This window comes from Aricia agestis, chromosome 10 (genome assembly GCF_905147365.1).
Source record: "Aricia agestis chromosome 10, ilAriAges1.1, whole genome shotgun sequence".
Lineage (NCBI taxonomy): Eukaryota > Metazoa > Arthropoda > Insecta > Lepidoptera > Lycaenidae > Aricia > Aricia agestis.
In genome coordinates, this window is record NC_056415.1 from 15133950 (window position 1) to 15161826 (window position 27877).

Here is a 27877-nt window from a genome sequence, read left to right on the forward strand (position 1 = left end):
GATAATAGCATAAACCTATACGACAGTATATATAATTCGAATATAATATAATAGAAACAGATATGTAGAAACTAACGAATTAACTGTTAATTGTATTAACTTGACTAACATTTATCTAACATTTTGCACGTTGATAAATCGACAAAATATGTGAAACACTTCTTGAATTGTATCAACCTCTGTACCATATTTATGCAAATAAAAAATTATTATTATTATTAAGTCTATGGATAATAGTACTCAATGTGTTGTGTGAAGAAGACGGAAGTAGTTCTCTTGGTAAGTGTCAACCATTACCGTGCGTTCAGTTGTTTTGTCTTTGACAGACTTTTTTGTAGATGACATACTAAATGATCAGTTCCATGACTACGGGCCGGGACAGATAAACACGATACGACGTCGTGTCGTACCACGATGCGACGTCGTTTCACGATGCGACGTCGCGTCGTGGGAATCTACGACGAGCATCGTAAAAAACTACGTCGCGACATCGTAAGTCGTAACGTGCCACGATACACGGCACGCCGCCGTCGATACAATGCAGGGTGAACTGTCGTAGTTAATTTCGAGAAATGGACCGCACTAGACGCGTCCTGCCTGTTTTGTCCCATAGTACGGGACGCTGCTCGAATAGCCTTATTAAATGATCGACTTCAAATTAGTGTCCGTTATCTTTGAATTTTGAATAACAACTGTGGCACTGACACAAGAACGCATCGTGAGTTTCTACGACGTGACGTCGTGCGGCGTGCCGTGTCGTCGCACGTTACGATGTCGCGACGTAGTTTTTTTACGATGCTCGTCGTAGATTCCCACTTCCCACGACGCGACGTCGCATCGTGAAACGGCCTAGTGTGTTTAGACCATAAAGTTAATATACCTAGTGGAATAGAGCAACAATCTCGAGCTGTCAAACGAAACCGAAATTGGTTTTCATCTGTGTGAAAAATATGTGTACGTATGACACTTACACAAGCATGATTGAACATGAATTCTATGAGATTAAATTGTCAACGTGCGGCACGTGCCGACTGGACGTCAAAAAAGAGTGCTGCTGTCATGTATCACACGTCTCTTTTTACCACGCAGTGTTACTGATAGTGACATCTCTTTTGCTCAGGCCTTTGTTTCTCTATTCTGCTAGGTATTTTAACTTTATAGTTTAGACCTACGTTTAGACACTAATATTTCATAGCGTCTCCGCTGTTTGACGTTAGTTTCGCCGTCGACCGAGAGATGGCGCTTTCACTGCCCGATGAAAGTGGAATGTACGCGGAATGAAACGGCGAGTAGCTAGTAGCGCCCGCGACTCCAGGACTCCCGTTATAAAGTCGGTAGTTTGTCCGGCCACTGAGCCGACCGCACGCCGCGAATGTGCTTCGAAATTCGAATTTCGCGTGTATTCTGTGCCGCACTTCAGTGAGAAATTAAATATAATTATAAAAATGTGCAAAACAAGTTTATCCCTGTACATCTATGCGGTGAGCTATTGTTTAATTCTAGCTGTAGTTTTCTTGTTTTATTACAGGTAATTCGGAAAACACCACAAATTTTAGGGTTAAAAAAACAATTGCGCTTGAGGCCCAATTTCTGACTGTTCCATAATATGTACCTACTAATATAGGTAGTAAAAAACCACCTAACTGCAATTAATATTGCAATTATTATTAGGAAATTTAACTCAAAATACAACGAAATAAAAATTTGCAGCACAACGCATAAAATTAGGTACCAGGAATTCAAAATTTACGGTCCTTTTCAACAATTAAAAAAATCTTCAATTGGTAACTTTAAAACAATTCTTGATAGAAATCTAAATTTATATACGTTTAACAAGTGAATTTTAAAGTGTTTATGACCCGAACAGGCTCATGATTCACCTTATCACCTAGTTATAAGTGTGTGACTTTCTTTTTGTAAAAAAGTAGAGCCACTTCCGCATTCGAAATTCAAGTCCTCCCAAAAATATTGTTAAACGATTTCCTCATAGGAAGTTTTAGGGTTTTAAAATATTACAACACTTATCATAGGAGATAGACAATGATAAGATTCAGCCAAATCTAAAATAAAATTTAAAGAAAATCGCCAATTTTGAGGAAAAAAAAACAAAATGAAGACAATTTTTTGGTTTATCGACGATATTGTTTAAGGAAATTGTCAGGGAGTGGAATAGAAATTGTTTAACTCGTGCTATTTCTTGCGTTATTATTTAGTAACAGTGTCAATCAAAAAGGAATATTATAAATCGCGAATAAATTACTTACATCACGAATTAAACTTTAATTCAGAATACCAAGTAAGTACTTAATTGTAGAATGAAAGCGCTGCACTAAAAATGTAACAACTTTGTCAAATCTATTTAATTTTGCAAATAAATCTAAATTTAAATGATAATAATCATTCTAAAAATCTTAATGCAAAAGCGTAGATCAAAACAAAACAAAAAAAAAAACAAATTAAACCTTGAGAAATAACAACAGTCTGAACGCAAAATCCTAGAATCAAACAAGAAAAAAAAGTTATCGTCTTCGCGCGTTCGAACGTTCGATACATAAAATATGGAGGCATAATTTTACGAGCTTTAATGGTCGACTGAGTCATTGTCTATGCATTCGGAGCGTACCGTTGAGGGAGATAGGTAAAAAGGTTTGAATCTGCGGGTAATGTTATCTAAGTTTACTGTTATGTTGTACTAACGTGTTGCTGGCAGGTTGCTGACCTACGTTTCCTACACGTTTCCCATTGCTTTGTTTTCTTAACGTACGTTGTTTCTTCATTGGGAACCTACAAAACCCTTGGAAGTTTTGCTATACCTATAATAGGTATTTTTTCCTGGAATTGTTTTTTTTTAAGGAAAAAAAAGATTAGATTTTGTTTTGTTGGTAGTCTTTAAAATTTTGGAGGTAAAGTTAAATTTCTTAAAGAAAAATTGGTCTAGCATCTAATAAGCCGTTTATACACATTGATAAAGAACATAATATTTTGATCATAAAGAAAATGATAAAGGGTAAAGCTAAATTATATGCAGGCTTTGTAGAGTTTGATGTTTCTTAACTGCGCACAAATATTATACAAGCTATAACATAAGGAGGGTTTTGTTAATTATTATTATTACCATTTGTAGGAATTAAAATATGTTAGTTATTAATTTATAAAATAATATAAATTTACCTGTAAATCAAATAAATTTACCTAGTCGAGCTATTGTAGAGGTTAATAGAAAAGGATGAGCTTAAGATTAGGAAAATGTGGAGTTGTCTATTACAGACTAAACTGTTTTGAACTACTGCTCAAACTATTATTTCCTATCGATTTCTGTAATTTATGTTTCGATCACATGTTTATATATATGTGATCGAAGGATGTATGCGTAGCATTATTGCAACGCACACATCACAATTATCTTAAAAGAATGAAATAATTCTTATTCTTTATTAGTGCCTTTTTCAGAATTTGACTAAGCCTCAACTATTTTTTAACTCAATCTTCATTCTTTTGATGTCGGTGCCAGCTAACTTAAGCGTAAGTTCTCTATCAAGAATCTCAGAAATTTTCTGGGCTGGTCACCACTTTTCTGCATATGATATCAAATTCGGATAATAGTTTAATACTTAATACCTTATATTATATCAACGTAAACATTTTGAAAATTGGTCCACAATCGGTAGAGTGGTCGTTGAACATATAAAAAAATACAAACAGACGAACATGTAACCTCCTTTTCGGTAAGTTACAAAAGCAAAGGGTTGGATAACCTACCTCCTACCAAATATATGTAACAGACTGCGAGTCCACTACGCCCCTTACAGCACTCAACATCTCACGCACACGTGCAACGAAACTACGCCTTACTTCTTACGCATATCCGGCTTCACTTTTTGTTTGAAAAAAGCATGTTATTTCCAAGTTTGGTAAGGACAATGTAGGCTGATCACCTGACTGTCTGACAAGTAAAATGTAAAAAGTCGGTCCTGCGCCTGATCTCTCGCCAGTCGTGTCGGTCTTCCGTCCCACTGGGTTATGAGAGTAAAGGAATAGAGAGTGCTCTTGTGTACTGCGCACCCACTTGGGCACTATAAATTTACTCCTGCGTAGCTGGCCTGGTTTCAATGAAACCGGCCACCGTCACCGAAATCGGTGTGGGAGCCATTATTATATTGTAATTAATTAGGGACTGAGGTGCTCATGGGTACCAAATGATGGACGACACCGCCGTGGCCGGCCTCGAAAAAGATGGTGCGATGAGTTAGAAACCTACGAGCCAGGTTGGCCTACGGCTGCGTTGGATAGAGAGAACTAGAAGACTTTGGGGCAGGCCTTAGCCCAGCAGTGGGAAGTGGGATATCTGCACAGAAGCAGCGTCAAGCAAGCTAAGTAGAGCAGCAATATGTAAGCAACTAGGGACACTTTCACTACATTTCACTTATTACGTTGACAATTAAATACTTTTATGTAATCAAATCCCTTATCACTTATGACACAAACACAAAACGACTGAATCTTATATTATGTGCAATGTGCTTTTGCACAAGCGGTATAAATTGCACAGTGCACACTTCACATACTAGGATAAGAATAGAGAAAAAGTACCAAATTTTTCGTTACTCAGTCGACAGGAGTCACAGAAATCAGTTAAGGTTATGAAAATGTTGAGTTACCCGATAGCAATTCTGCCGTAAGAGAAAATGTAGAGTTGAGGAAATCCTGATAGTTTGTGATGTACAATTGACTCTAAAAGCTAGATTTTTTGTAAAAATAAAACTACGAGCATTTTTTCAGTAATCGTGTTTTATTTTCGTCTTGAGTATTAATTAATCTTCATGAACTGAAGTTACTTGTGTAAAAAAATTAGTTTTCTAGACCTTACAAATTTTGAGATCTAGGTTTAAGTATGTAGTCAAGTTAGAGTCAGGTGCATTCCAAATAATAGCTTTACAATGTTTTGCCCTTATCTAACAAGCGACAAAAACTTAATACTGTATCAGTGTGGATGTGTTTTAATAATATTCCCTTAAAATTTTATGTGTATTGTATTTTGTGTCCCGTAAATGATGCTGACTATAAACAGAAATCTTTCTTCAAGGGTTTAGCTTTATTTCGTATAGTAAATTACAATAATTTTATTTGAGTAAAAGTTTAAACTATATTATGTTATAAATTTATACATACTTAATATCTGAAATAAAGCTAGCTAAAAGCCGAGCTTTGTGAGGGCTCGCGTCGTTTTTCTGTATGATATAATATTATAATAATCTTTAAGTCAGTCAAGGTTTCGTTACTTACTATTAAAATATTTAATAAAATCCGAATGGGCCTAAGATTCTCTATGCAATATGCATAGAGAATATTATATACAGAATATAATTCGGATTTTCGATGACACCTTAGTAATCTTACTGAGATATTGTCATCGAAATTCCGAAAGTGGATTAGACTCACTACCAAATAGGTCATTTTTTAACTTACTAGTTACTTTTTAACCGGCTTTCAAAAGTGTTAAGATAAAAATCGAAACAGGTTTAAACTTGGCCCGAATGTCAATTACTTTTGGCCACATGCAACAAAAAATTGTGTCGACAAAAAGTTAATCTAGATAAAAAACTTTATAATCTAGATGTTTTTTGGGGTTTTCGGCACTTACACGGGGTGTACTTTGCCAATGACAAAAATCTAAACATTGTGTACTTATGTAGATACCACATTGACGTAATTATATTATGCAGCCTAATTAAAAGTTGAAGTGAAGCGAGCTTAAAAATACAATCCTTATTGCTATCTATATCTAGAATAATTTACCTAACGGAGCTCCAGTCCACCACAATAATCCTGATTTTTTGACGTTTTAAGTTCCTGATAGACGTACGAACTTAAGGGGGCGACTAAGCCTAAAGTGTCGTTTTTATAATTCATATATTTTATACTTGAAAATAAGGCCCGAATTTTTTCATTTTCTAAAATTAGATGCTACATTATATTTCTGAGAATTCGATCTGAGCAAAAACACGATATCTTAAAATTTTCTCGATAGAAAAAAATCACAAAGATGCATTTTCACGATTTTTTCATTTATTGCCATAACCGTGCATTGAACTAAGTTAATATTTTAACACATTGTATAAAATTCTATCATTGAGAGATCGACCTAGCGGATTTTTAAAATGTTGTATATTTATCGAGTTATTGAGAAAAAACTAATTTGGCGATGAATCCGCGTCGTTCTTTTTCACCTGGCGTATGAAAGAAGGGCGTGAGTGTGAAGAGAGAAGGACGATGTTTGATTTTTGGGGTTAGTCGCCCTCTTAAAGTACGGTACGCGGGTTTTAATTTCGCGAACTTACTCGGCTCGCGTCGTTGACACACGAGAATCGCTCACACTGGATTACCACGCCCCCAGGCTCGCGGCTCGCGGCTCTTTTCTGACACACAGGCGATTAAGATCGTCGAGCTATAAGTCCGCGTACTTACTCGCACGTCTATCGCCCCCTTTCCATGTTACCCATCTCACCATTCTGACTGGCAGTTTTTTCACTTATCTGCAGCTTGTCACTATTGTTTGTTAAGCTAATACGTATTCTGTGCTATTGTGTCCAGCGGTGGAGGTAAAAACGGCCAATCGCCAAAAAGTGTGTGTACACACTTTTTTGGCGATTGGCCGTACAAATCGCAAAAAAAATATGCTATTTCAGCGCTGCAACTTTCACAGTGTTTAATAAAGAATGCATACACACCTTTAAGTATAATACTTAGTACACTTAGTTTTGACTTTTGTTACACCCTGTATGCACTTGCGATGTCTATTGTGGTTTGCGGCAGCAAGTGACAAAAATTAGTGTCTATGCGGTATTGTATTGACAGACGTATGAATTAAGAAATTAAAAAAAAACAGCTTTAAAAAGGAATGAAATATCAAATAATATTTACTGACTGTTACTGACTTTAAGTTAAAATGATTCCTAAGTGTAAAGTAATATTTTATGCTTTTTAACCGACTTCCAAAATGGAGGAGGTTATTAAACTTGTTTTGGTTATAGTGCAGAATAATTGCTATCAACATGGGATTATAATTATGATATATCCCAATGAATAACATATTCTATGAATGTCCTCTTGGATGAGGCCGTAAATATGAGCTCAAAGATGAAACCTCCATTTTGGGTTCATACCGAGCTCGGCTTCTATATAATCCAGGTGATGCTGCAGCAGCAGAATGTAAATATTTATTTATCTACGCCTTACTGGTTGTCGCAATTAAAATGAGCCCAAACACGAAACCTCTGCTCTATGTTGGTAAGGAGTTGGGTATCCTATTGATTACCAGGTGATGCTGCACCAGCTGCAGCACTAAGTCAGCTTTCCATTGATGTGTATTTATTCATAAATGTCACAAACTCACAATCTAGAATGCAAATATAAAACCCATCAAACGATTGTAGTTAACGGCCTTTCACAAACCAGGTAAACCGCGATTTTCCAGCACTGAGCAGGCTGATGATGAGGAACTATAGCCATGAACACTCTCGATCATGTCAGCTTTCAAACAAAAAAAAAACTAGATCAAAATCGATCCACCCGTTTGGATGCCACGACGCCACGGACACAGACAGACAGACACGTCAAACTTATAAAACCCCTCTTTTTGGTCGGGGGTTAAAAAGACTAAAGAGTAGTCAAAAGACCCCTACTTCAGGGCTGATAAAGCCCGTCACAGACTTAAGCTATAATATATATTAATATATTTATAGCTAGACATATTTTCTATAGTAAATCCACATGCCACATAAATATATATTATAGCTGAGTGTGTGGTCACGCGAAATTAGTATAGAAAATATATATTAATATGCCGACCTATAAATTAATATATTAATATATATTATAGCTAAGTCTGTGACGGGCTTAAGACGTGTAAGTCAAATATGAAAATGACAGCTGACCGAGACCATCCGAGTCACACTTGAGTCTTGACTCTTGACACCTGACACCGATTTACAAGTGTGAGGTCAATGACACACGTGCAATCTGACGCCACTTTCTTGCTCTTAGCGATTGGACCCACGTCTTTCCCGATATCTTTTTGCACTATTATGTTCTAGGAAACACTATTATAAACGTATTAGAGATCTTTTCCTATATTGCTTTCCAATATAAGTAATTTTATCTACTTTTCTATAATAATACTTATCAATACTAATATTATAAATGCGAAAGTGTGTCTGTCTGTATGTTACCTCTTCACGCTTAAACCGCTGAACCGATTTTGCTGAAATTGGGTATGAAGATACTTTAAGTCCCTGAAAAAAAAACATAGGATACACTATATCCCGGAAAAATGTACGGTTCCCGCGCGATTAACGCATTTTAACGCAATTTTGCAGGTGTCATACAATATATTATTATGGTAGAGTCAATGTAGAGGCTGATATTATGTTATAGATTATTATTATCAATGCAATGCGACGTTAATAAAAACATTCCATTTTTACCAGTGACACTCATAAGTTACGATATTATGTTTTGATAATGATAACTAATAAGAGAGACTGGAAAATACTGGCTATTACCGGCTTCAAAGTTAATTAATATGGAGACTAAACTATGTATAAAAGACAGCAAATACCTCATCTACATACAGCAAATAGCTAATATGGTATAAAAATGATTCAAATTAAAATATACGTTTATCGCGCGGGAACCGTACATATTTTCGGTATAAAAGTGTCTTATGTCCCAGGACTCAAAGTATCTCCATACCAAATTTCAGCAAAATCGGTTTAGTGGTTTGAGCGTGAAGACGCTCGCATTTTTAATATTATTAGTAAGTATCGACTATCGATGGATTAGATAATATATTATTTTAAAACTGACATTAGTTTGTGATTTTCGCTAACGTTTAAATTCTTTAAAGTAATATCTCTCGCAAAGTGTCCCATTTACCTAATATTTTATTTAATAATAATAATATTATGTATGTACTGGATTAGGATTTAGGAGTCAAGCAACTCAGAAGTCAGAATTAAAAGTGAGTTTTACTATTCTTTAATCTTTTGTTAAGTTCACGTTTATCTTATATCTTTAAACGAGCAATTCTTGTATATATATATATATATATATATATATATATATATATATATATATATATATATATATATACATAATTGGAATCTCGGAATCGGCACCAACGATTTTCCTAAAATTTAGTATATAGGGGGTTTCGGGGGCGATAAATCGATCTAGCTAGGAATGTCATTGTCATCGAATACCGAGCAAGGCTCGGTCAAATAGCTAGTTTATAATTAAATGCTGAACAGGGTTATTAAACTCTTTGTGTTATTATATATTATATGCTTATTAGTTATTATGTTTTATTAGCTGTGTAAATACATTAACTTTAAACTCTACATTCAAGAAAAAAGTGAAAGTATGATGTTGGAATTCGGAAATACAAATTCGAAAACACAAACACGTCTTTTTAAACACTACGGTACCTTTTTTGTCGAAAACCTTTCCTAAGTTTTAATTCTTTTTGCAGAATGATTCATGGAGTCTAGGTTTTGTTTAAGGTCTCAGTGTTTATGGTAGCAAATTGTGGTTTTTTCTTATGTATGGCTTAACGAATTTTAATGAAATTTTGATTTGCTATCCTAGTAGTTTAGGATTTTTATCATTATAAATTTTACTTTTTATACCGATAATATTATACATTTTTCCTACTTTTTATCCGCGGGCCAAACCGAGGAAGCAAAGACTTGTAAACTCATTAAGAGGATACAACAGGGGCTAGAGAAATGAAAAAAAAGTACGTGTAATATCTATAGCTGTCTCCCTTACCTCAGGCCAAAACTTAACCGATTTAAGTACTTTTTTCACTAAAGATTAAAGAAAGGCTTGAGCTGTGTTCCTATGTTTTGCTTTTTTTGTATAATCTAGCCAAATCTGTTTTCTGGACTTTTGAACACAGTGGAAAATTTGGCCATTTTTTGGGTTTTTGAACGTTCATATCTTATTTAATAATTAAATTATGAAAAAAAGAAAACATAGGGACATTGTATTAGTGGCCGTAGATATTCAGGAAAAAAATTATAACTCTACTAGCATTATCCAGGGAGGAAACAGGGGACAACGTTTGTATAGAAAAAAGGGCGGTGTGGAATCCTCTTAATTCAGAGCTTTACTTCTATATAACTAGGTGGTACTTATATTTTATTCTTTATTCAAATTCCTAAATTAACACAGGTTATTTTCGCCCTAATACAATTCTCGCCAAAGTCGCGGCCATCTTTAATATCATTGAGGTCACGAAGGACCACAATGAAAGTGGTAGGAAGTGTGTTTTGGGGTTACGGAGTCAACCCACATACCGCAGTCACGACGAACAGCCATAGACACGACTTTATTAAACTATTTACTATTTAGGTTTATCGTGAATCTATATAAGATTAAGATAGATAGACTTAATTAGATACTATCTAGCGGATAAGCAAGTAAGCATGAAGCCGTAAGTCAGCGTAAGCAGAAATTAACTTGCCAGATAATTTCATAGTGTGTGTTTACAAAAGGTTTTATTTGCGATAGGAACACTGTAAATTCAAATTCAAATTCTTTAAGCATACTTTAATATACAATAGTATAAAAGCAAGGTAGCGTACATCATGTCATCTAATCCCATGCTAAGTAAAAACTTGTGTTATGGCAATCAGACAACAGATGCACGCCGAACAATTTTATCCTAATATATTATATTATTTACACATTCACACACACAATCACACTACACTTTATCACGTTAAAATTCTTTCGGCGACGTGATGCGCGCTTCATTCGGGAGCCTCCCCCGGAACCTCCGGTAAACTACACCGGCGGGCCAGAACTCAACTCCTCCACCTCGAAGATGGATAAAACTTGAGTCGGCACTCTCACCACAAAGGAGCTGAAATTCACTTTGTGGCGAGAGTGCAGACGCTCCACTCTCAAGGTGTGCAGGCGCGGCACGTAGAGCGGCGTCGCGGGCACCTCGCTCCGCAGGCGCAGCTCTTGTGCAAAATGTCAAAGAAAGCAGCAGTGTTAACATCAAATGGCTGTTTTAACTTCTTTCCGAAAACGTATGTGTAGCAGCTACTAGCTGCTTTAATCAGAATGCAAATATATGCGCGACAAGCACCGCTACATAATATTATTTTATGAACCATAAGTCTAGTCTTACCCCACTATTATATTGGAAATCTAACTTGAGCTACATACCTCCTCGTATGACTTTTGGCCGAATTTAATTTTTAGTGTAGGGTTACACGTGGTTGTGTGCTCCATCTGGATTCTGACATCAGTTCAGCGGGGCTCGCAAAGTGGTCACTCTGCTTGCAATTCATATCTAGTAATTCGCACTAATTTGATATTCGTCAGTTTGACAGTTTTGACAATTCATTTGCTGAATTGATTGCGAGGAATTGCTAAATGTGACATCAGTTTTGTGATTTGTCAGAAATGACGGGAGAATATTATCGTCTTAACTCTCCGGTTGATTACCGGTTGATAGGCTGATATTTTTTTATAATACAGTATTAGATGACGCTCGCAACTCCATTGCGCCAAAAGTAGTTTACTGCGTGGGAACCATGGGCGTACCCAGGTTCTGGGCCAGGGGGGGGGGGGCAAATCAGATTTTTCATAAGCTAGGTGTTTATAAAGAATAAAAAAATTAATATTTTTAGTTGTAATTAAATATTGTATTGCAAACAAATGGTAAAATTCGTTTTCTTAATTTTTAATTTTTATATATTTAAAAGTACTAGATAATATACTTAGTAGGGACGTCAACATGTTCCAGGGGGGGGGGGGCATCTGTCCCCCCTGCCCCCCCCCCCCCCCTCGGTACGCCCATGGTGGGAACTGTTTATTTTCCCGGGACTCAAAGTCTACGGGTACTAATATTATAAAGCGGAAGAGTTTGTTTGTTTGTTTGAACGCGCTAATCTCAGGAACTACTGGTCAGATTTGTAAAATTCTTTCAGTGTTAGATAGCCCATTTATCGAGGAAGGCTATCTTAGGCTATATTTTATCACGCCAAGACTAAATATAGGAGCTAAGAAATAGAGGAAAATGTGGAAAAATCGAGGGGAAATTATTTGAAATTGCTTATTATCTTAAGAACTACTGGAGCAATTTTTATGTTATTTTTCGCGGAAAAATGTACGGTTTCCGTGAAATTCCTAAATTACAGGGCGAAGCTGCGCGGAACGTCTAACTTATAATAATATATCCCAGCCAAATCGGCGTAAAAAGACACTTTCGCATTTATATTATTAGTATGGATTTTTAAGCTATCCTTCTGACGTCATTCTAATAAATATGTGTATATATTCCAGGCGATCGTGTGCTATGTGGTGGGAGAGTGCGGGCCGCGGCTGAAGTACACATGGGGCGACGCCCTGCAGGGCTCCGAATGTCCCGGGCCCGATGGAGCGCCCTACCCACGGTAAGGGCCAAGAATACCCTAGGACTCCACGCAGTAGCGGCGTTAGTGGGGAGGGCGACGCTAGGCGACCGCCCAAGGGGATAAAAAGGGGCGCCGAAAGCAAAAAAAGGGGGCCGCTTTTTCTTGCATTACCAGCAGGTTGGGCACCGAAGAAATTTCGCCCAGGGCGCTCTACCAGCGCCCACGAGTTTATTCATATTATATATTATTAATAGTAAAAATTATTCATATTATTATATCGCTCGCGGAGCCCCTATAAAGGCTTTGCGGAGCTCTAGCTAACCCTAGGTAAGAGTTTTCATCCAGCAGCGTGGTAAAAAGACAATACCAGTTGCAAGTTGCAACTTAGTTGTGTATACATTCGTTTATTGCGTTTTGTTTGCGATAAAAACTATAATAATATCCTATGTTACCGGGGTCCGGGACTCAAAGTATCTTCAAAACCAACACACAATTTGACAGATTGGCAGACACATAATAGCATGGATTGTAGATAATTCATAATGTTTAGCTAACTTCATTATTATCTAATATCTTTAAACGAGCAATTCTAGTATATATGTATATAAATTATATAATTGGAATCTCGGAATCGGCTCCAACGATTTTCATGAAATTTAGTATATGTATAGGGGGTTTCGGGGGCGATAAATCGATCTAGCTAGGAATCATTTATAGAAAATGTCATTTTATTCGTGTTTTATCGAATATTATAATGTAAATAAAACGAGTTCGTTAATTGCTATATTTCCTGATAATATCTCATATAGCGGCTTTATAATCAGAGCAACATCATGCTAGGCTTATTATATCTCAGTTTATCAATTCGCTGGGCCTATACTTACATATAGTTAATAGTAAATAACCTACCCTGGTGGGTAGGTTGGTACCTATAATAATAAAAAGAGCAGCTAAGTCAACAAACTCTGCTTTTCCGCTTATAAAAAATAGAAGCTAGTTTTATATTTTCCGTTTACTTTTATGAATTAGTTGGAACAATTTAATATACTTACATAAACTTTGTCTAGTCTTTCGGTAGTTGCCGAATTTTATTACTATACTTAGCTAAACTATAATCACTATCGACGTGATTTTGCTAATCATATTTTGATGTCATGATATCACAACTAAGTAACTCTACCATCAGTTTAAAGCTATAGTTTTTGTCGATACTGGATACCGACTACGTACATATCTAGTACTAGCTGTTGCCCGCGACTTCGTCCGCGTGGACTTCAGTTTATAGTACTTTATAGCGCGCGATGTCAACAAAATTGGTGTCAAAAGCTTTTATAAAAAAACCCTGGTACCCCTTAAATCAATACAGCTGTGCAGTGTGCACACAATAAGTATTTCATTTTTTTATATTAAACTTTATATTTTATGCCAAATTTTAAAGCTTATTTAGCCCTCCGATTACACAACTTTACCCATACACTATTTATCATTGATAGATTTAAGGTTACGTCACTGCACAGATAAAGTACTGAGTTATTTAATACCGTAGAATAGATATAACAATCGAAAAAAATCGAAACTTAAATGTAAGATGATACCACGTCTTATAGGAAGACTTTTGAGCAAGCGTCAGCGCGATGTAGAAGACGCACGGCGCCATCTATTATGAATTGTTGGAACTAACTTAATTTGAACAAATTTACGCATTTTCACCCCCTTACAACCCTTTTTTCCAGTAAAAAAAGTAGCCTATGTCCTTTCTCAGGCTTTAGACTATCTGTATACAAAATTTCATTACCATCGGTTCGGTAGTTTTGGCGTTTGGCGTGAAAGCGAGACTGACAGACAGACAGACAGACAGAGATACTTTTGGCGTTTGGCGTGAAAGCGAGACTGACAGACAGACAGACAGACAGACAAAGATACTTTCGCATTTATAATATTAGTATAGATTATGTGCACACTGCACAGCTGTTTTTGGGTATTTTGATTAATTAAGGGCCGCGCTACACCGGAATGGCAGCGGCGAGGCGAGCACTTTCAGCGCTGCCATTCCGGTGTAACGCGGCCCTAAGAGGGGTACCACTTACCAGGGTTTTAAAAAGTTTTTAAATTTGACACAAATTTTGTTGACACCGCGCGCTATAAACTAAAGTCCACGCGGACGAAGTCGCGGGCAACAGCTAGTTAGTTAATATTAACGTGTATAACAATCGAAAGAATCGTAAAACCTACCTCAACATGGTACCACCTCTTATAGAAATACGCATGAGCAAGCAATAGCGCGATCTAGGGGACTCTTGGCGCCATCTGTTTTGAGTTTTTTGGAACTAAGTTAATTTAACCAAATTTACGCATTTTCACCCCCTTACAACCCCTTTTTCCAGTTAAAAAGTAGCCTATGTCCTTTCTCAAGCTTTAGACTATCTGTGTACAAAATTTCATTACAATCGGTTCAGTAGTTTTGGCGCTGTTGTTTTTGAATTTGATGTCTAAGTTGGTAGGTGAGTTATTAGTTAATAACGTGTATAACAATCGAAAGAATCGAAAGATCTAGCTCAATATGGTACCACCTCTTATAGAAATACGTATGAGCAAGCAATAGCGCGATCTAGGGGACTCTTGGCGCCATCTGTTTTAAGTTTTTGGAACTAAGTTAATTTGACCAAATTTACGCATTTTCACCCCCTTAAAACCCCTTTTTCCAGTTAAAAAGTAGCCTATGTCCTTTCTCAGGCATGTGTACAAAATTTCATTACTATCGGTTCAGTAGTTTTGGCGTGAAAGCGAGACAGACAGACAGACAGACAGAGATACTTTCGCATTTATAATATTAGTATAGATAATATTCTAACGTATTAAAAACTATAAACAAAAACATACTAACTAATAAGTATGATTAGTTCTATGTTACAATAAAGTAAAAAATAAAACGCCATCTGTTGAATCGTATTAGAACTAAAATGTTCATTCCATCGATATATTTCTGGATTTTTTATAATATTATACATAAATTAATATGTTTAAGATTTTTGAAATTTTATTTTAATACACATCCAAGACCCAGGAAAATTGAAAGCTTTTTGTTCCGCCTGCGGGACTCGAACCCAGGACCCCCGGGATGAGCGCTGGCCACGCGCAATGCAAATTCATTTTCATCGAAATTTTCATGGAAATAATATATTTTCCCACATCAAAATGTAGCCTATGTCCTTTCTCAGACTCTAGAATAACTGTATAAAAAATTTCATTGCAATCGGTTCAGTAGTTTTGGCGTGAAAGCAAGACAGACAGACAGACAGACAGAGATACTTTCGCATTTATAATATTAGTATGGATTAAACATCATATTCTAACGTATTAAAAACTATAAACAAAAACATACTAACTAATAAGTATGATTAGTTCTATGTTACAATAAAGTAAAAAATAAAACGCCATCTGTTGAATCGTATTAGAACTAAAATGTTCATTCCATCGATATATTTCTGGATTTTTTATAATATTATACATAAAATATGTTTAAGATTTTTTAAATTTTATTTTAATACACATCCAAGACCCAGGAAAATTGAAAACTTTTTGTTCCGCCTGCGGGACTCGAACCCAGGACGCCCGGGATGAGCGCTGGCCACGCGCAATGCGAATTCATTTTCATCGAAATTTTCATGGAAATAAGATATTTTCCCACATCAAAATGTAGCCTATGTCCTTTCTCAGACTCTAGAATAACTGTATACAAAATTTCATTGCAATCGGTTCAGTAGTTTTGGCGTGAAAGCAAGACAGACAGACAGACAGACAGACAGACAGACAGACAGACAGACAGAGATACTTTCGCATTTATAATATTAGTATGGATGGCGATTTTAGTTCCGCAAGTGACCGCTAGAGGCGCTGTAAAATTTGCCATAAATACTAAAAGTTTATGTAGTCGGTATCGAATATCGATAAATACTATAGCTTTTTTTATGTAATAAGGGGGCAAACGAGCAAACGGGTCACCTGATGGAAAGCAACTTTAAAGTCATGGTAGAGCTAAATAAAGGTCTGTTATCTGTAGCTCGGAGTATGTAAGACGTAACTGTACCTGTCGTGGGAGTTTGTCTGTCAAAGTTCAACGACAGACCATTGAGTTGAGATATAAGTACTACGTAGTAACTTATATCTTAGTGCGACAGACATTGTTTCTACTAGCTCTTCAATCGTGCCACATTTTACAAGATAACTTTGAAATTAGTACTTACATCTACCCCGCCAAGACGTCTGAGCGTTCACCACTAAAAAGTCACCAATGGTCGTATATCCTCGTTTCGAGGGCACATCTTTAACCATCTCCCCTAGCATTGAGATACTTGGCGTCAACATATCGAGCGAAGTCATCTTGAGGGTAAGGCCAAATTAGCCTCAAAGAAGCTTGGTGTTCTAAACAGAGCGAGACAGTACTTCAGTCCGGACTATAGATGCTGGCGGGAAAGATTCCGAATTATTCCCGTCGAATACTTCGGAAGTATTCCGAAATATTCCGAAACTTTGGGAATATTTCAACTGTCAAAAAAAACGAGGAAAATTGCGCTTGGAAGCTGTAAACTATTTATCTTTAGTTGTGTATCTAAGAATATGTGATGCCGGTTACTAACATTATTAGCCAAGCGGCGAGAAACGGCTTTTTTGGCTTATTATCATTACTAGCGATAAATAGCGGCTGGTAACGGCTTGTTACTTTTCTTTGATAATACCTAATCATATGAGTTCGTTTATTTTTTATGGTTTTTATTCTGATTTACTTACAATAGGATATATTAGTATGGATATAAGTAATAAGTAGGTAAGTATAGATCCTCGATCCCATTGGCCATTACTAATTTATAATAAAACTAGATGACGCCCGCAACTCCGTTGCGCCAAAATTCGTTTATCGCGCGGGAACCGTACATTTTTCCGGGATAAAAACTATTCTATGTCCTTTCTCGGAACTCAAAGTATTTCCATGTCAATTTTCAGCAAAATCAGTTCAGCGGTTCGAGCGTGAAGAGGTAACAGACAGACAGGCAAACAGACGCACTTTCGCATTTATAATATTAAACCTAGAAGTAGGTATAGATAAACAATTTATATTTTACTTAAGAACGTAATGTGCCACTGAACAAATAATTCACTCAACCACCACAAACCACAAACAAACACGTATATTTCCATTAAATTATTCCGGCGAAATATTCGACGGAAACATTCGATTGCGGGGTACGAATCTTTCCGCGGGGTGAGGGAAAACTTCTCCGGGGAGCATCTCCCTTCCGCGCCGCCGTCGCCCGCTCACACGACTCGCTCGCCCGTACGAGCGGGCGACGGCGGTGCGGAAGGGAGATGCTCCCCGGAGAAGTTTTCCCTCACCCCGCGGAAAGATTCGTACCCCGCAATCGAATGTTTCCGTCGAATATTTCGCCTTGGCAGTTGGCAGTCGGCGCGTGCGAAGCGGTGATAGCGGCCGGCGGGCGACGCTCTATGCGCGGCGGCGATCGATGATTGATGCAAAATACGATTTTTCAGCATAAATAAAAATTCATATTACTTATTTTTTTTTATAAAATTCATTTTGAATAATTCAAATTTAAAGAAACTTTCCCAGAAGTATTCCGGAATTATTCGGAATTTTTCAGAAGTTTTGCAACTATGGTCCGGACCAACGCCTACAACTCTACAAGGCGCAGGTTCGGCCTCATATGGAATATTGTTCTCATCTCTGGGCAGGGGCGCCAAAATACCAACTGCTCCCTCTGGATCGTATCCAACGAAGGGCCGCTCGAATTGTTGACTGCCATAGTGTTTCAAACAGCTTGGACCCCTTGGAATTACGCCGAGATGTAGCTTCACTCTGCATCCTCTATCGGTTGTATTATCGGTTGTATCAGATGCTCTGAGGAATTGTTCGGAATCATACCATCTGCAACTTTTCGCTATCGTCCCACGCGAAAAACATACCATCCTCATCACCTTGATGAGTGGCAGTCTTCCACAGTGCGTTTTTCGCGTAACTTTCTGCCGCGTACTGTAAAACTCTGGAACGAACTGTCACCAGCAGTATTTCCGGACCTATACGACCTGCAAACCTTCAAGAAAAGAGCGTATTCCCTCTTAAAAGGCCGGCAACGCAGCTCTTCTGATGTTGCGAGTGTCCATGGGCGACGGTAGTTGCTTACCATCAGGTGACCCGTTTGCTCGTTTGCCCATCATTTAATAAAATAAAAAAAATCTTTTATACGTTAACCCATGACATAAATCTTTTACCTGTTGTTAAAACAACAAAATGTTTAATGCATGCTAGACCATCAGTTATTATAATAATTAATAAATAATAATGTATGCCATTTTTGAGATAAAACTATACTTATTTTCTTTTAGAATTTAGATAAATAAATAAAAAATACCAAAGATATTCTAAAGATCACCACGTCCGCGTCCTAACTCCCATATTATTATATTATATTATTAATCTTTTCATTTTATTACAATTGTATACAGCATAACAGTATAATTTTAGCAACAGAATTCGAAAAGATCATCCTAAATATTATTATTATTAATAATATTATTATTATTAAAAATATTATTATTATTAAATATTATTATTATTAATAATATTACGAATTACGATTATTCTAACGAATGCGCATAAAAATACACGAAAAAGCGCGGTCTTACCACAATCACCCATTATCCCATTGACAACGGGCTACGTTACATAATATGAGACGAATAGATAGATAACTATCTCTTTCGCACTCGTTACGATTAGGCCGCGTAGATGCTCGGCAAGCGTCGGCTATCTTCGCCCGAGACCGGCGCGCTACGTAACCGGTCATGGACATTCGTGATTCGACGCGATTGTGAGTAATAATGGTATTGTGCGTAATAACTACAGTTTAAGTGCTAAATAACAACAAAAGAGACCTTACTTATACAAAAGCGAGTTCGTATGGATATAAACATTTTATTATCAGTGTTCAAGTATTGAAATTACCGAGAATACGCTATAAAATCCGAGAATTTACCGGTTGAATTGTACAGCAATGGCCGACGTCGATCGAGACGAGTTTTACCAGCGAGTGAACGAAGCGTTGAACGATGAAACCGTGGCGCCGAACGCGTTCATATTCACCGCTAGCAAATACTCCAGACTGGTTCAAGACGTGAAAGAAGCGAAGGAGAAGACGAAAAAACTCCCTCGTGACTACAGACTGGTGAAGAGGTATGATATCATACAGACCCCCGACGGCGAACGGCTGGCTATGGCGAAGTTGACCGGTCAAAAGACGCAACAGATATTCCTGCGAATGGAGGAGTTGTATGACGTCATACATAGCTACCACCTGAAGCTGAACCACGGAGGTAGGAGTAGAATGATGATTGCGATTAAGCCGATTTACAAAAACGTGACGTCGAAACTGGTGACATTATACTTGTCCATGTGCCAAGGGTGCAAGGACAAGCCGAAACGATCTGCGATACGACGAAGCGCGGCCGACGAAGACGAGGCCGAGGGTTGCAGTTCGACGAGGGGAAAGAAACCTAAAACGGTGGATCCTTTAGGAAATAGCAAAACTGAGTGCGATTCGGATGACCAAGAAAGCGACAGCGATAGAAAGGTTTACCCGGAGTTGTTTTCGAGAGGACAGTTCGATATTATCGATGTCACGACAAAAGATGAGCCCTACAAACATTTATTGATATACCGAGACCTCGTCACTCGGTACATTCACTTGAAACCCATAAAAAGTACGAAAATCGACGAGTGTGTCGATACCCTTTTGGAAATATTCCTCACATTTGGCGCACCGAATATTCTGCAATCTAAAAACGGAATCTCCGTTACTAACCAGATTTGCCGGCGAATGTACCCCCTATTCCCCGATATTAAGGTCGTGAGTGCAGTGGCAGACGGGGCACAGAATTTTAAGCGGCAAACCAACAAGGACGTTTTGCATCATTTGGGTGATTGGCTTAAAGTGAATAACTCACAGAAGTGGCACCAAGGCGTGAAATATGTGCAGTATATCTTGAATAACACTTTCATCGAGGCGATATGTAGGACATCCAATGAAGCCGTGTTTGGTTGTAAACCCAAGATGGGATTAGCTTCGTTTATGTCCAAAGATGAATATGACCACATATCGACTGAAGAAGAATTACAGACTGCACTAGAAGAGAGAGATTCGGACAAGACTGAGCGATTGTTGTTAGAAGAGTCTTTGATTCCTTCGGATAGTTTCAATATAAAACTGGAAACGGATAGTTATTCAGATGATTGTTGAATTTTCGTGAATTGACTAATGATTGTTGTTCTTTCTTTCGCGATAGCAGGTAATTATTAATATGGCTATTGTTATTTTAATTTCAGAATATACTTTGTAATTAAAAAGTCTAAATAAAATCACAGAATAGATAATAGTACAAGTAATAAAAGAAATAATACGCGGTGCACTTTTATTTTGTAAATTTTAAGTTATTTCTTTAATTATTTTAGCCCCGAGCAATAAAGGCGTAATATCAAAAATAGTTTTGTTTACGAGGGACAAAATAAGCTAATTTGTTGATAGTGTAGCTTTTTTCCAAAATAAGTGTTTGAAGTGTCTTATGAAAGTTAATTTTTTTACCTATTTAGCCATATCAATATTATTGTAATAGTGTAATAATTTATTGAAATAATTGAAAAAATGTATAATACAACTAAAGAGCGATATTGTTGTAATTGTAAAATTGTTTATTGACTTTATAAAAACACCAAACCGCTTGAGATTTACGGCTGTAAGAACATAATACGACGTATTTTTCGCTTTAGATTTCGAGCGTACTAGCCGATTACTTCTTCTGGGGAATATTACAGCGAAAACTTAGCTGTATCGTATCTTCACCGGCTTTTTTTGTTATGTTTCATAGAGTAATGCAAGAATACAGTTTTAGTCGTAAGATAATTTTCCATTCAACAAAGCTTTTGTCATTTATTATACCCAAAATGTTATTAAAAAAATTAAACAAATAGGGGTGATATACTAATACTCAGAGAAGCCAAAAATCAAATAACATTAAAAAGGGCGTAACCGGCGTTTACCGCTTAATAGCAATCTTTCGGACCAATTCTTTCGGGTGCTGAATACTGATAAACAGGACATAAGCTACTTTTTGAGGCAAACAATACTATTCACAATTTTGCTATAACCTATAACATCATTCGCCAAATAAAGACGTTCACATGAAAGTTCTAACCGTGCCATCCCGTTACAACTCGTGAGAAATTTCCCATTATACCACAATATATTCTTAGTCATTGCTATAATCTTACACTTGGCACAAAATAATTCCATCAAGTGGAACGTGAGACGAGTCACGACTAAAACAAAGGACTCATCAGACTCGAGCTATATAGATTATTCTGCAGATTACATTGCACATTGTAATTTGATATTTTGTCTGTATATTTGACATTGCGTCTTGCGACCACCAGACTAGTCACACATTTTTATATAAGTACATTTTGGGTATTACAAAAAGATAAGCTTTGATTATTAAGCTATTACACAGCTTTTAACGCAGGCACCGAACTAAGAAATTCTGTAACAAAACTAAACCTAACACCCCCCCCACTCCAACAGGCATAGCGATGCGGCCTTGCAGTAAATCTTTTAACGTCGCTTCAGTTCGGCAGACTTCAGCACGGTGTTTGTGTTCGTGCGACTAGACGTATGCGAATTATAATTGCTTAAGTTGATGCTATATGCAATAGCTTTACCGCGGCAATTCCCGAGTGCCACACGTATTATTGTTACCCTACTACTAATGCCCTAAAACCTACATTTCAGGCACCTAGTGAACCGAGCTCTCAAGACCGGACTGGGCGCGTCGATGCGGCAGGGGCGCGCAGCACGGACCCTGGACCCTCAGATCATGAGGAGGGCGCTGCTGGACGCCCACGCCGGCTACTCCGAGGGTGTGATGAAGCCGGGGAATAGGACTGGTGAGTTGGTGACGATGATGATTGATGAGATACTATAGCGGGCAGTACAGTCGAACCTTGACCCTGGGTTCACGAAGAGGGCGCAGCTGGATGCTCATACTGTATACTCCGAGAGGGTGATGATAATGGGGAACAGGATTGGTAACTTGGTGGTGATGATGATTTGAGAGTAAGTATAGCGATTGGTAGAAATTGTTGGCCCTACAGTCAACTGCAATACTACTTTATTTTGCTATCGGAAATATGTTTTACAATAAACCTAGACTGCTCGAAACTTTATGACGCACAAATTAAAAACTGAATTTTGTCTATTTAATGTTAGTCGCGGTGTTCAGTTTTTGCTAAGGCTTCGAAGACACGTTGACGGCAGTCGACGGCAGCCGTCGACTGCTGTGTCGCGTGCCAACTACAAGTGCCGTTCGTCTGTAAGAGCGCTAAGTTTAACATAACGCGAACAAATAACATAGGCCATGAACGTACACATTTTACACAACTAAACCTACTAACTTCTAACCACACTTCCATAAATTGTACCATTCCAGCGCGCGCATCCAACCCCGACACGTGCGGCGGGGGTCGGCTGTGCCGCACGCGGTACAACACGACCGCGCCCATGTACGGCGTGTCACTCACCAGCGGCCAGCCCGTCACCATCGTGCAGAAGTTCCCCGATCTGCTGCAGCAGGTCGTCTTCGAGGTGTGCGAGTGAGTATACTGAGACTGTGACGCGGACGAAGTCACAATGAGGGTGTTTGATATTCTATTTGCCACCAGGTGTTATGTAGCCAGGGTCCATGGGCGTATATAAGGGGGGGGGGGGATCCTGGGGGTCCATTACTATCCTTCTCTATCTTACTTGTCCAATCGACAATATATTATGTAGGTACCTATCCACCGATTTTCATCGGAGAGGTACATGTATTTTTTTTTCTATTTACAATATAACTAGCTGTTGCCCGCGACTTCGTCCGCGTGGACTTCAGTTTATAGCGCGCGGTGTCAATAAAATTGGTGTCAAAAGCTTTTTAAAACCCTGGTACCCCTTCAATCAAAATACCCAAAACAGCCGTGTAGTGTGCACATAATATGATTTTTTTTTAATTAAACTTTTTTATACCTTTTAAAGCTTATTTAGCTTTACACAACTTAGCTGCATAATGCATTACACAACTTTAGCTTTGCCCAATAGCCAATACCCATAGGCCATTAAACTATTTAGGGCGGATTCGACCAAACTGGAGTAAAATTTTACTCGAGTATAACTGTCTCCTAATCTAAGAGTAAGCTGGTTTTGCGTTTTTCCAACTTCTAATCCAAGAATGAGGTAACGGGAGTAAATAATTAAACGGGCTATTTTGGTGGAATAAATATTAAACTGAGAATAGTTGCACAACAGGGTTCAACTGTCACGGTCGGTGTCATTGTGAACTATAATTGACATTTTATTTCATACTCTTTGAGTAACTTGGTAAAATGCAAACGATTATACCCTAGAGTAAATTAAAGGAGTAAAATTTTTCTCATGATAGTTATACTCGTGTAACTTCAATATTTGGTCGAATCGGGCCTTAGTATTTATTATTGGTAGACAGTTGTTTCTGATTTTTATGTTGGTACGTGAGTTATTTAATAACATGTATAACAATCGAAAGAATCGAAAACATAACTCAACATGGTACCACCTCTTATAGGAATACATATGAGCAAGCGATAGCGCGATCTAGGCGACTCTTGGCGCCATCTATTCCAGTTTTTGGAACTAACTTAATTTGAACAAATTTACGCATAAACACCCCCTTACAACCCCTTTTTCCAGTAAGAAGTAGCTTATGTCCTTTCTCAGGCTTTAGACTATCTGTGTACAACATTTCATTACAATCGGTTCAGTAGTTTTGGTGCTGTTGTTTTTGAATTTGATATCTAATCTAAGTTGGTAGGTGAGTTCTTAGTTAATGACGTGTAAAACAATCGAAAGAATCGAAAAGAGTAGTTTGACATGGTACCACCTCTTATAGAAATACGCATGAGCAAGCAATAGCGCGATCTAGGGGACTCTTGGTGCCATCTATTTTAAGTTTTTGGAACTAACTTAATTTGACCAAATTTACGCATTTTCACCCCCTTACAACCCCCTTTTCCAGTTAAAAGTAGCCTATGTCCTTTCTCAGGCTTTAGACTATCTATGTACAACATTTCATTACAATCGATTCAGTAGTTTTGGCGTGAAAGCGAGACAGACAGACAGAGATACTTTCGCATTTATAATATTAGTATAGATAATATTCTAACGTATTAAAAACTATAAATAAAAACATAGTAACTAATAAGTATGATTAGTTCTATGTTACAATAAAGTAAAAAATAAAGCGCCATCTGTTGAATCGTATTAGAACTAAAATGTTCGTATTAGAAATTGCATCGATATATTTCTGGATTTTTTATAATATTATACATAAAATAAGTATGTTTAAGATTTTTGAAATTTTATTTTAATACACATCCAAGACCCAGGAACATTGAAAACTTTTTGTTCCGCCTGCGGGACTCGAACCCAGGACCCCGGGATGAGCGCTGGCCACGCGCAATGCGAATTCATTTTCATCGATATTTTCATGGAAATAAGATATTTTCCCACATCAAAATGTAGCCTATGTCCTTTCTCAGACTCTAGAATAACTGTGTACAAAATTTCATTGCAATCGGTTCAGTAGTTTTGGCGTGAAAGCAAGACAGACAGACAGACAGACAGAGATACTTTCGCATTTATAATATTAGTATGGAATTCAGCAGAAATAGTGTGGATTAAAAAATATGCATTAATACTTCCATCGTGCATCGGCATCGTGGGTATCGCAGACACAATAGATCTTCAATTGTTATGCTGGCAGCCGGCTGCCGCTATTGGAGATTTATAGTTTAAGAAATTAATTAATTATAATAGCAATCAAAAATAATAGTCATTCAAAACTTATTTTAAAAAGTTCTAAAAATATTACTTTCGTAGTCATAACTTTTAAAGCTTTTTTGAAATTAGGATTATAATAATGAAGCACGATAGTCTATATCAAATCAATAAAGCAGCACCCGGCTGTCGCATAACTATTGAAAATCTATTGTGTCTGCGATTCCCACGATCGAGGTAATATTTACGTGGACTCTCCGGGCGAGTCTGTGGCACTGATAATTAAATCTCTCCCCTACCGCACGCACACCCGCGCATCGCGCCTTGACGCCCAATTCGCAACGTGCAGCAGAAATCGTAATATTTTAATTTCGCCATAACATTAAAACCAAACGTCCAATTTTAATCATTCAAAGACCAAATATTATCTACATTAACTGTACTTAGTGATGAAATAATTTATTTTGATAAGGGTCAATAGCATGATTTAAATAAACGCATTTAAATATAGTCCAAAAAAAATTCTAGATTTTTTAATAAAAAAATGGTTATTGTGCCTCACTCAACATAGATAGGTATAGTGTGTCGCGGACTTTTTTGTAGATATTTAAAAGATCTATAATTACTTTGAACATTTTATGCCTCTTTCTTTTATAGTTTAGGCAGCGTACGCAAAATAAGTAACTTTTCTGGTTGATTTTTTAAACCTTGCGTCCGAAAATCCCAAATATCTTACGGAACCTTATATTTTTCCAAAATAAAAATTAGCCTATGTTCAGCAGAAATAATGCAGGATTCCAATGGTAAAAGAATTTTTCAAATCGGTCCAGTAGTTTCGGAGCCTATTCGACTCAAACAAACAAACAAACAAAAAATCAAATCTTTCCTCTTTATAATAGTAGTGTAGATAATAATTATCAAACTGTCCTTAGGCAGAGTAGGTATTTAGGCTGCTGCAGAACCCTTCATGGGCGAGTCCAACTCGCACTTGGTCGCTTTTTTACGTTAGGGACCCCACCCTTATCAAAGCTATTACGCCCGTGCCAGGGTCTATCGTTGTCATAATATGTAATACTATGCCTATTTGACACGATAGACCCTAAGGCTACATAGCGGCACCTGGTGGTAAATAGAATATGAAACACCCTCATTGAGTGTATGTGCGTGTGCGTCAGCGAGAGCGTACGGTCGTGTGACTATATTTATATTTAGAATACATGGAGAGCATAATATACTTATTATACTTAATACAGAAAATATCGCCTGGGGTGTAATTCATATTAATTTGAGCTGTCTGTGTAGATATTATATGACTGTTTCTGAGATATTTATTCGTCATTTTCCAATTGTACAACTGTTTTAATTCAACCCAGATACATTGTACTATGTAGGTACTTTTGCTTCTAATGTGGTGTTGTGGGATTCTGATGCTAGTTCCAGATCGATGATAAGTCAAGAAGTAGGACAATCGCTAAAACAATAATTATTGTCTCAATAATTCAGAAATAGAACAATTTGAAGTCTTTATTTTTATCTCAGATTTAATTTTGATTTCTAATTATTTCAGGTCCACAGAATGCTCGCTGGTCCGGGGCACGTGTACGCAGACGTACGTGCCTTACCTGTTCCTGGTATTACCCCTCGGGCCCGTGACACTAACCGGACAGGACTACGTGCTAGTTGAGTCTGGCTGCGTGTGTCGGCAGGACGCGCTGTAGGGCTTTGACGTTACAACAAAAAAGTTAAAATGTCACATTTGACGTTTGAACTTTTTAAATTGTTTTCAAAAAGTTCGAACGTCAACGAACAACGTCCTTAGAGCGTGTCCACACGGGCGTTGCGTCAGCGTTGTGTCGACGCAGCGCTGCCGTTTGACGCATAGCCGGCCATACGGGCGCTGCGTTATCGCAGCGTTATCACGAAGCAGTCTTAACGTCAATACCCCCTCCCGCTTCGTCTCGGGGGCTGCTGTCCGTCATGTGTGCGTTGCGACAACGCAGCGCGCTGTGTGAACACCTTGGTTATTTGTATGTAAGACAACGCAACGGCAGCGCTGCGTCGACGCAACGCTGACGTAACGCGCCATGTGGACTGACTCTTAGATCAAATTTTAAAAAGTAATAAAAACAAACGTACTAGTAAAATGTGCTTTGCCATTTGATTACACTGTCACAGCAAAATTACACCTTCTTTTTCAAGGCATAGTTAGGTGTAGTTTTGTTGTAAGTTGTAACAGTGTAATCAAATGTAGCTTAGAAGAATCAGAAGGAAGCTTTTTGTGAAAGCCGCTAATTAACTTATGTAAAAAAGCTTCTGAATATTCTGTAAAGACGTTAACTACTTGACCTATATTCAATTTCATTGAACAAATGCATATTTCTAGTAGAACTTGGCCTAGGAAACCGTATTTCACCCTTATCATCAAATAAAAGCTGATGATTGATAAATAAAGTCGATTTGAAAATAGGATTTGTACTGACGAAAACGCTTTTGCGGTACTTCCGATTTGGATGTGACGTCATCAGACTTCTAATT

At 37.5% G+C, this 27877-nt stretch overlaps 1 protein-coding gene across 1 annotated transcript; it reads left to right on the top strand.

Annotated features, from left to right (window-relative positions):
* The first annotated feature begins 1445 nt into the window (after positions 1-1445).
* Positions 1446-27311, top strand: LOC121731226. Its single transcript, XM_042120580.1, has 5 exons — positions 1446-1481; positions 12361-12470; positions 22286-22440; positions 22983-23145; positions 26910-27311. Exons 1-5 carry the CDS (start codon positions 1446-1448, stop codon positions 27058-27060), a joined length of 615 nt encoding a protein of 204 aa, XP_041976514.1. The 3' UTR covers positions 27061-27311.
* The last annotated feature ends 566 nt before the right edge of the window (positions 27312-27877 follow it).

What these genes read in the sequence shown, in the direction of transcription:
- LOC121731226 (XM_042120580.1), top strand. Translation starts at nt 1,446, where the DNA reads ATGTGCAAAACAAGTTTATCCCTGTACATCTATGCG. An exon ending in GAAGCCGGGGAATAGGACTG is followed by an intron (nt 22,441 to 22,982) that starts GTGAGTTGGTGA and finishes GTACCATTCCAG; the next exon opens with CGCGCGCATCCAACCCCGAC. An exon ending in GTCGTCTTCGAGGTGTGCGA is followed by an intron (nt 23,146 to 26,909) that starts GTGAGTATACTG and finishes TAATTATTTCAG; the next exon opens with GTCCACAGAATGCTCGCTGG.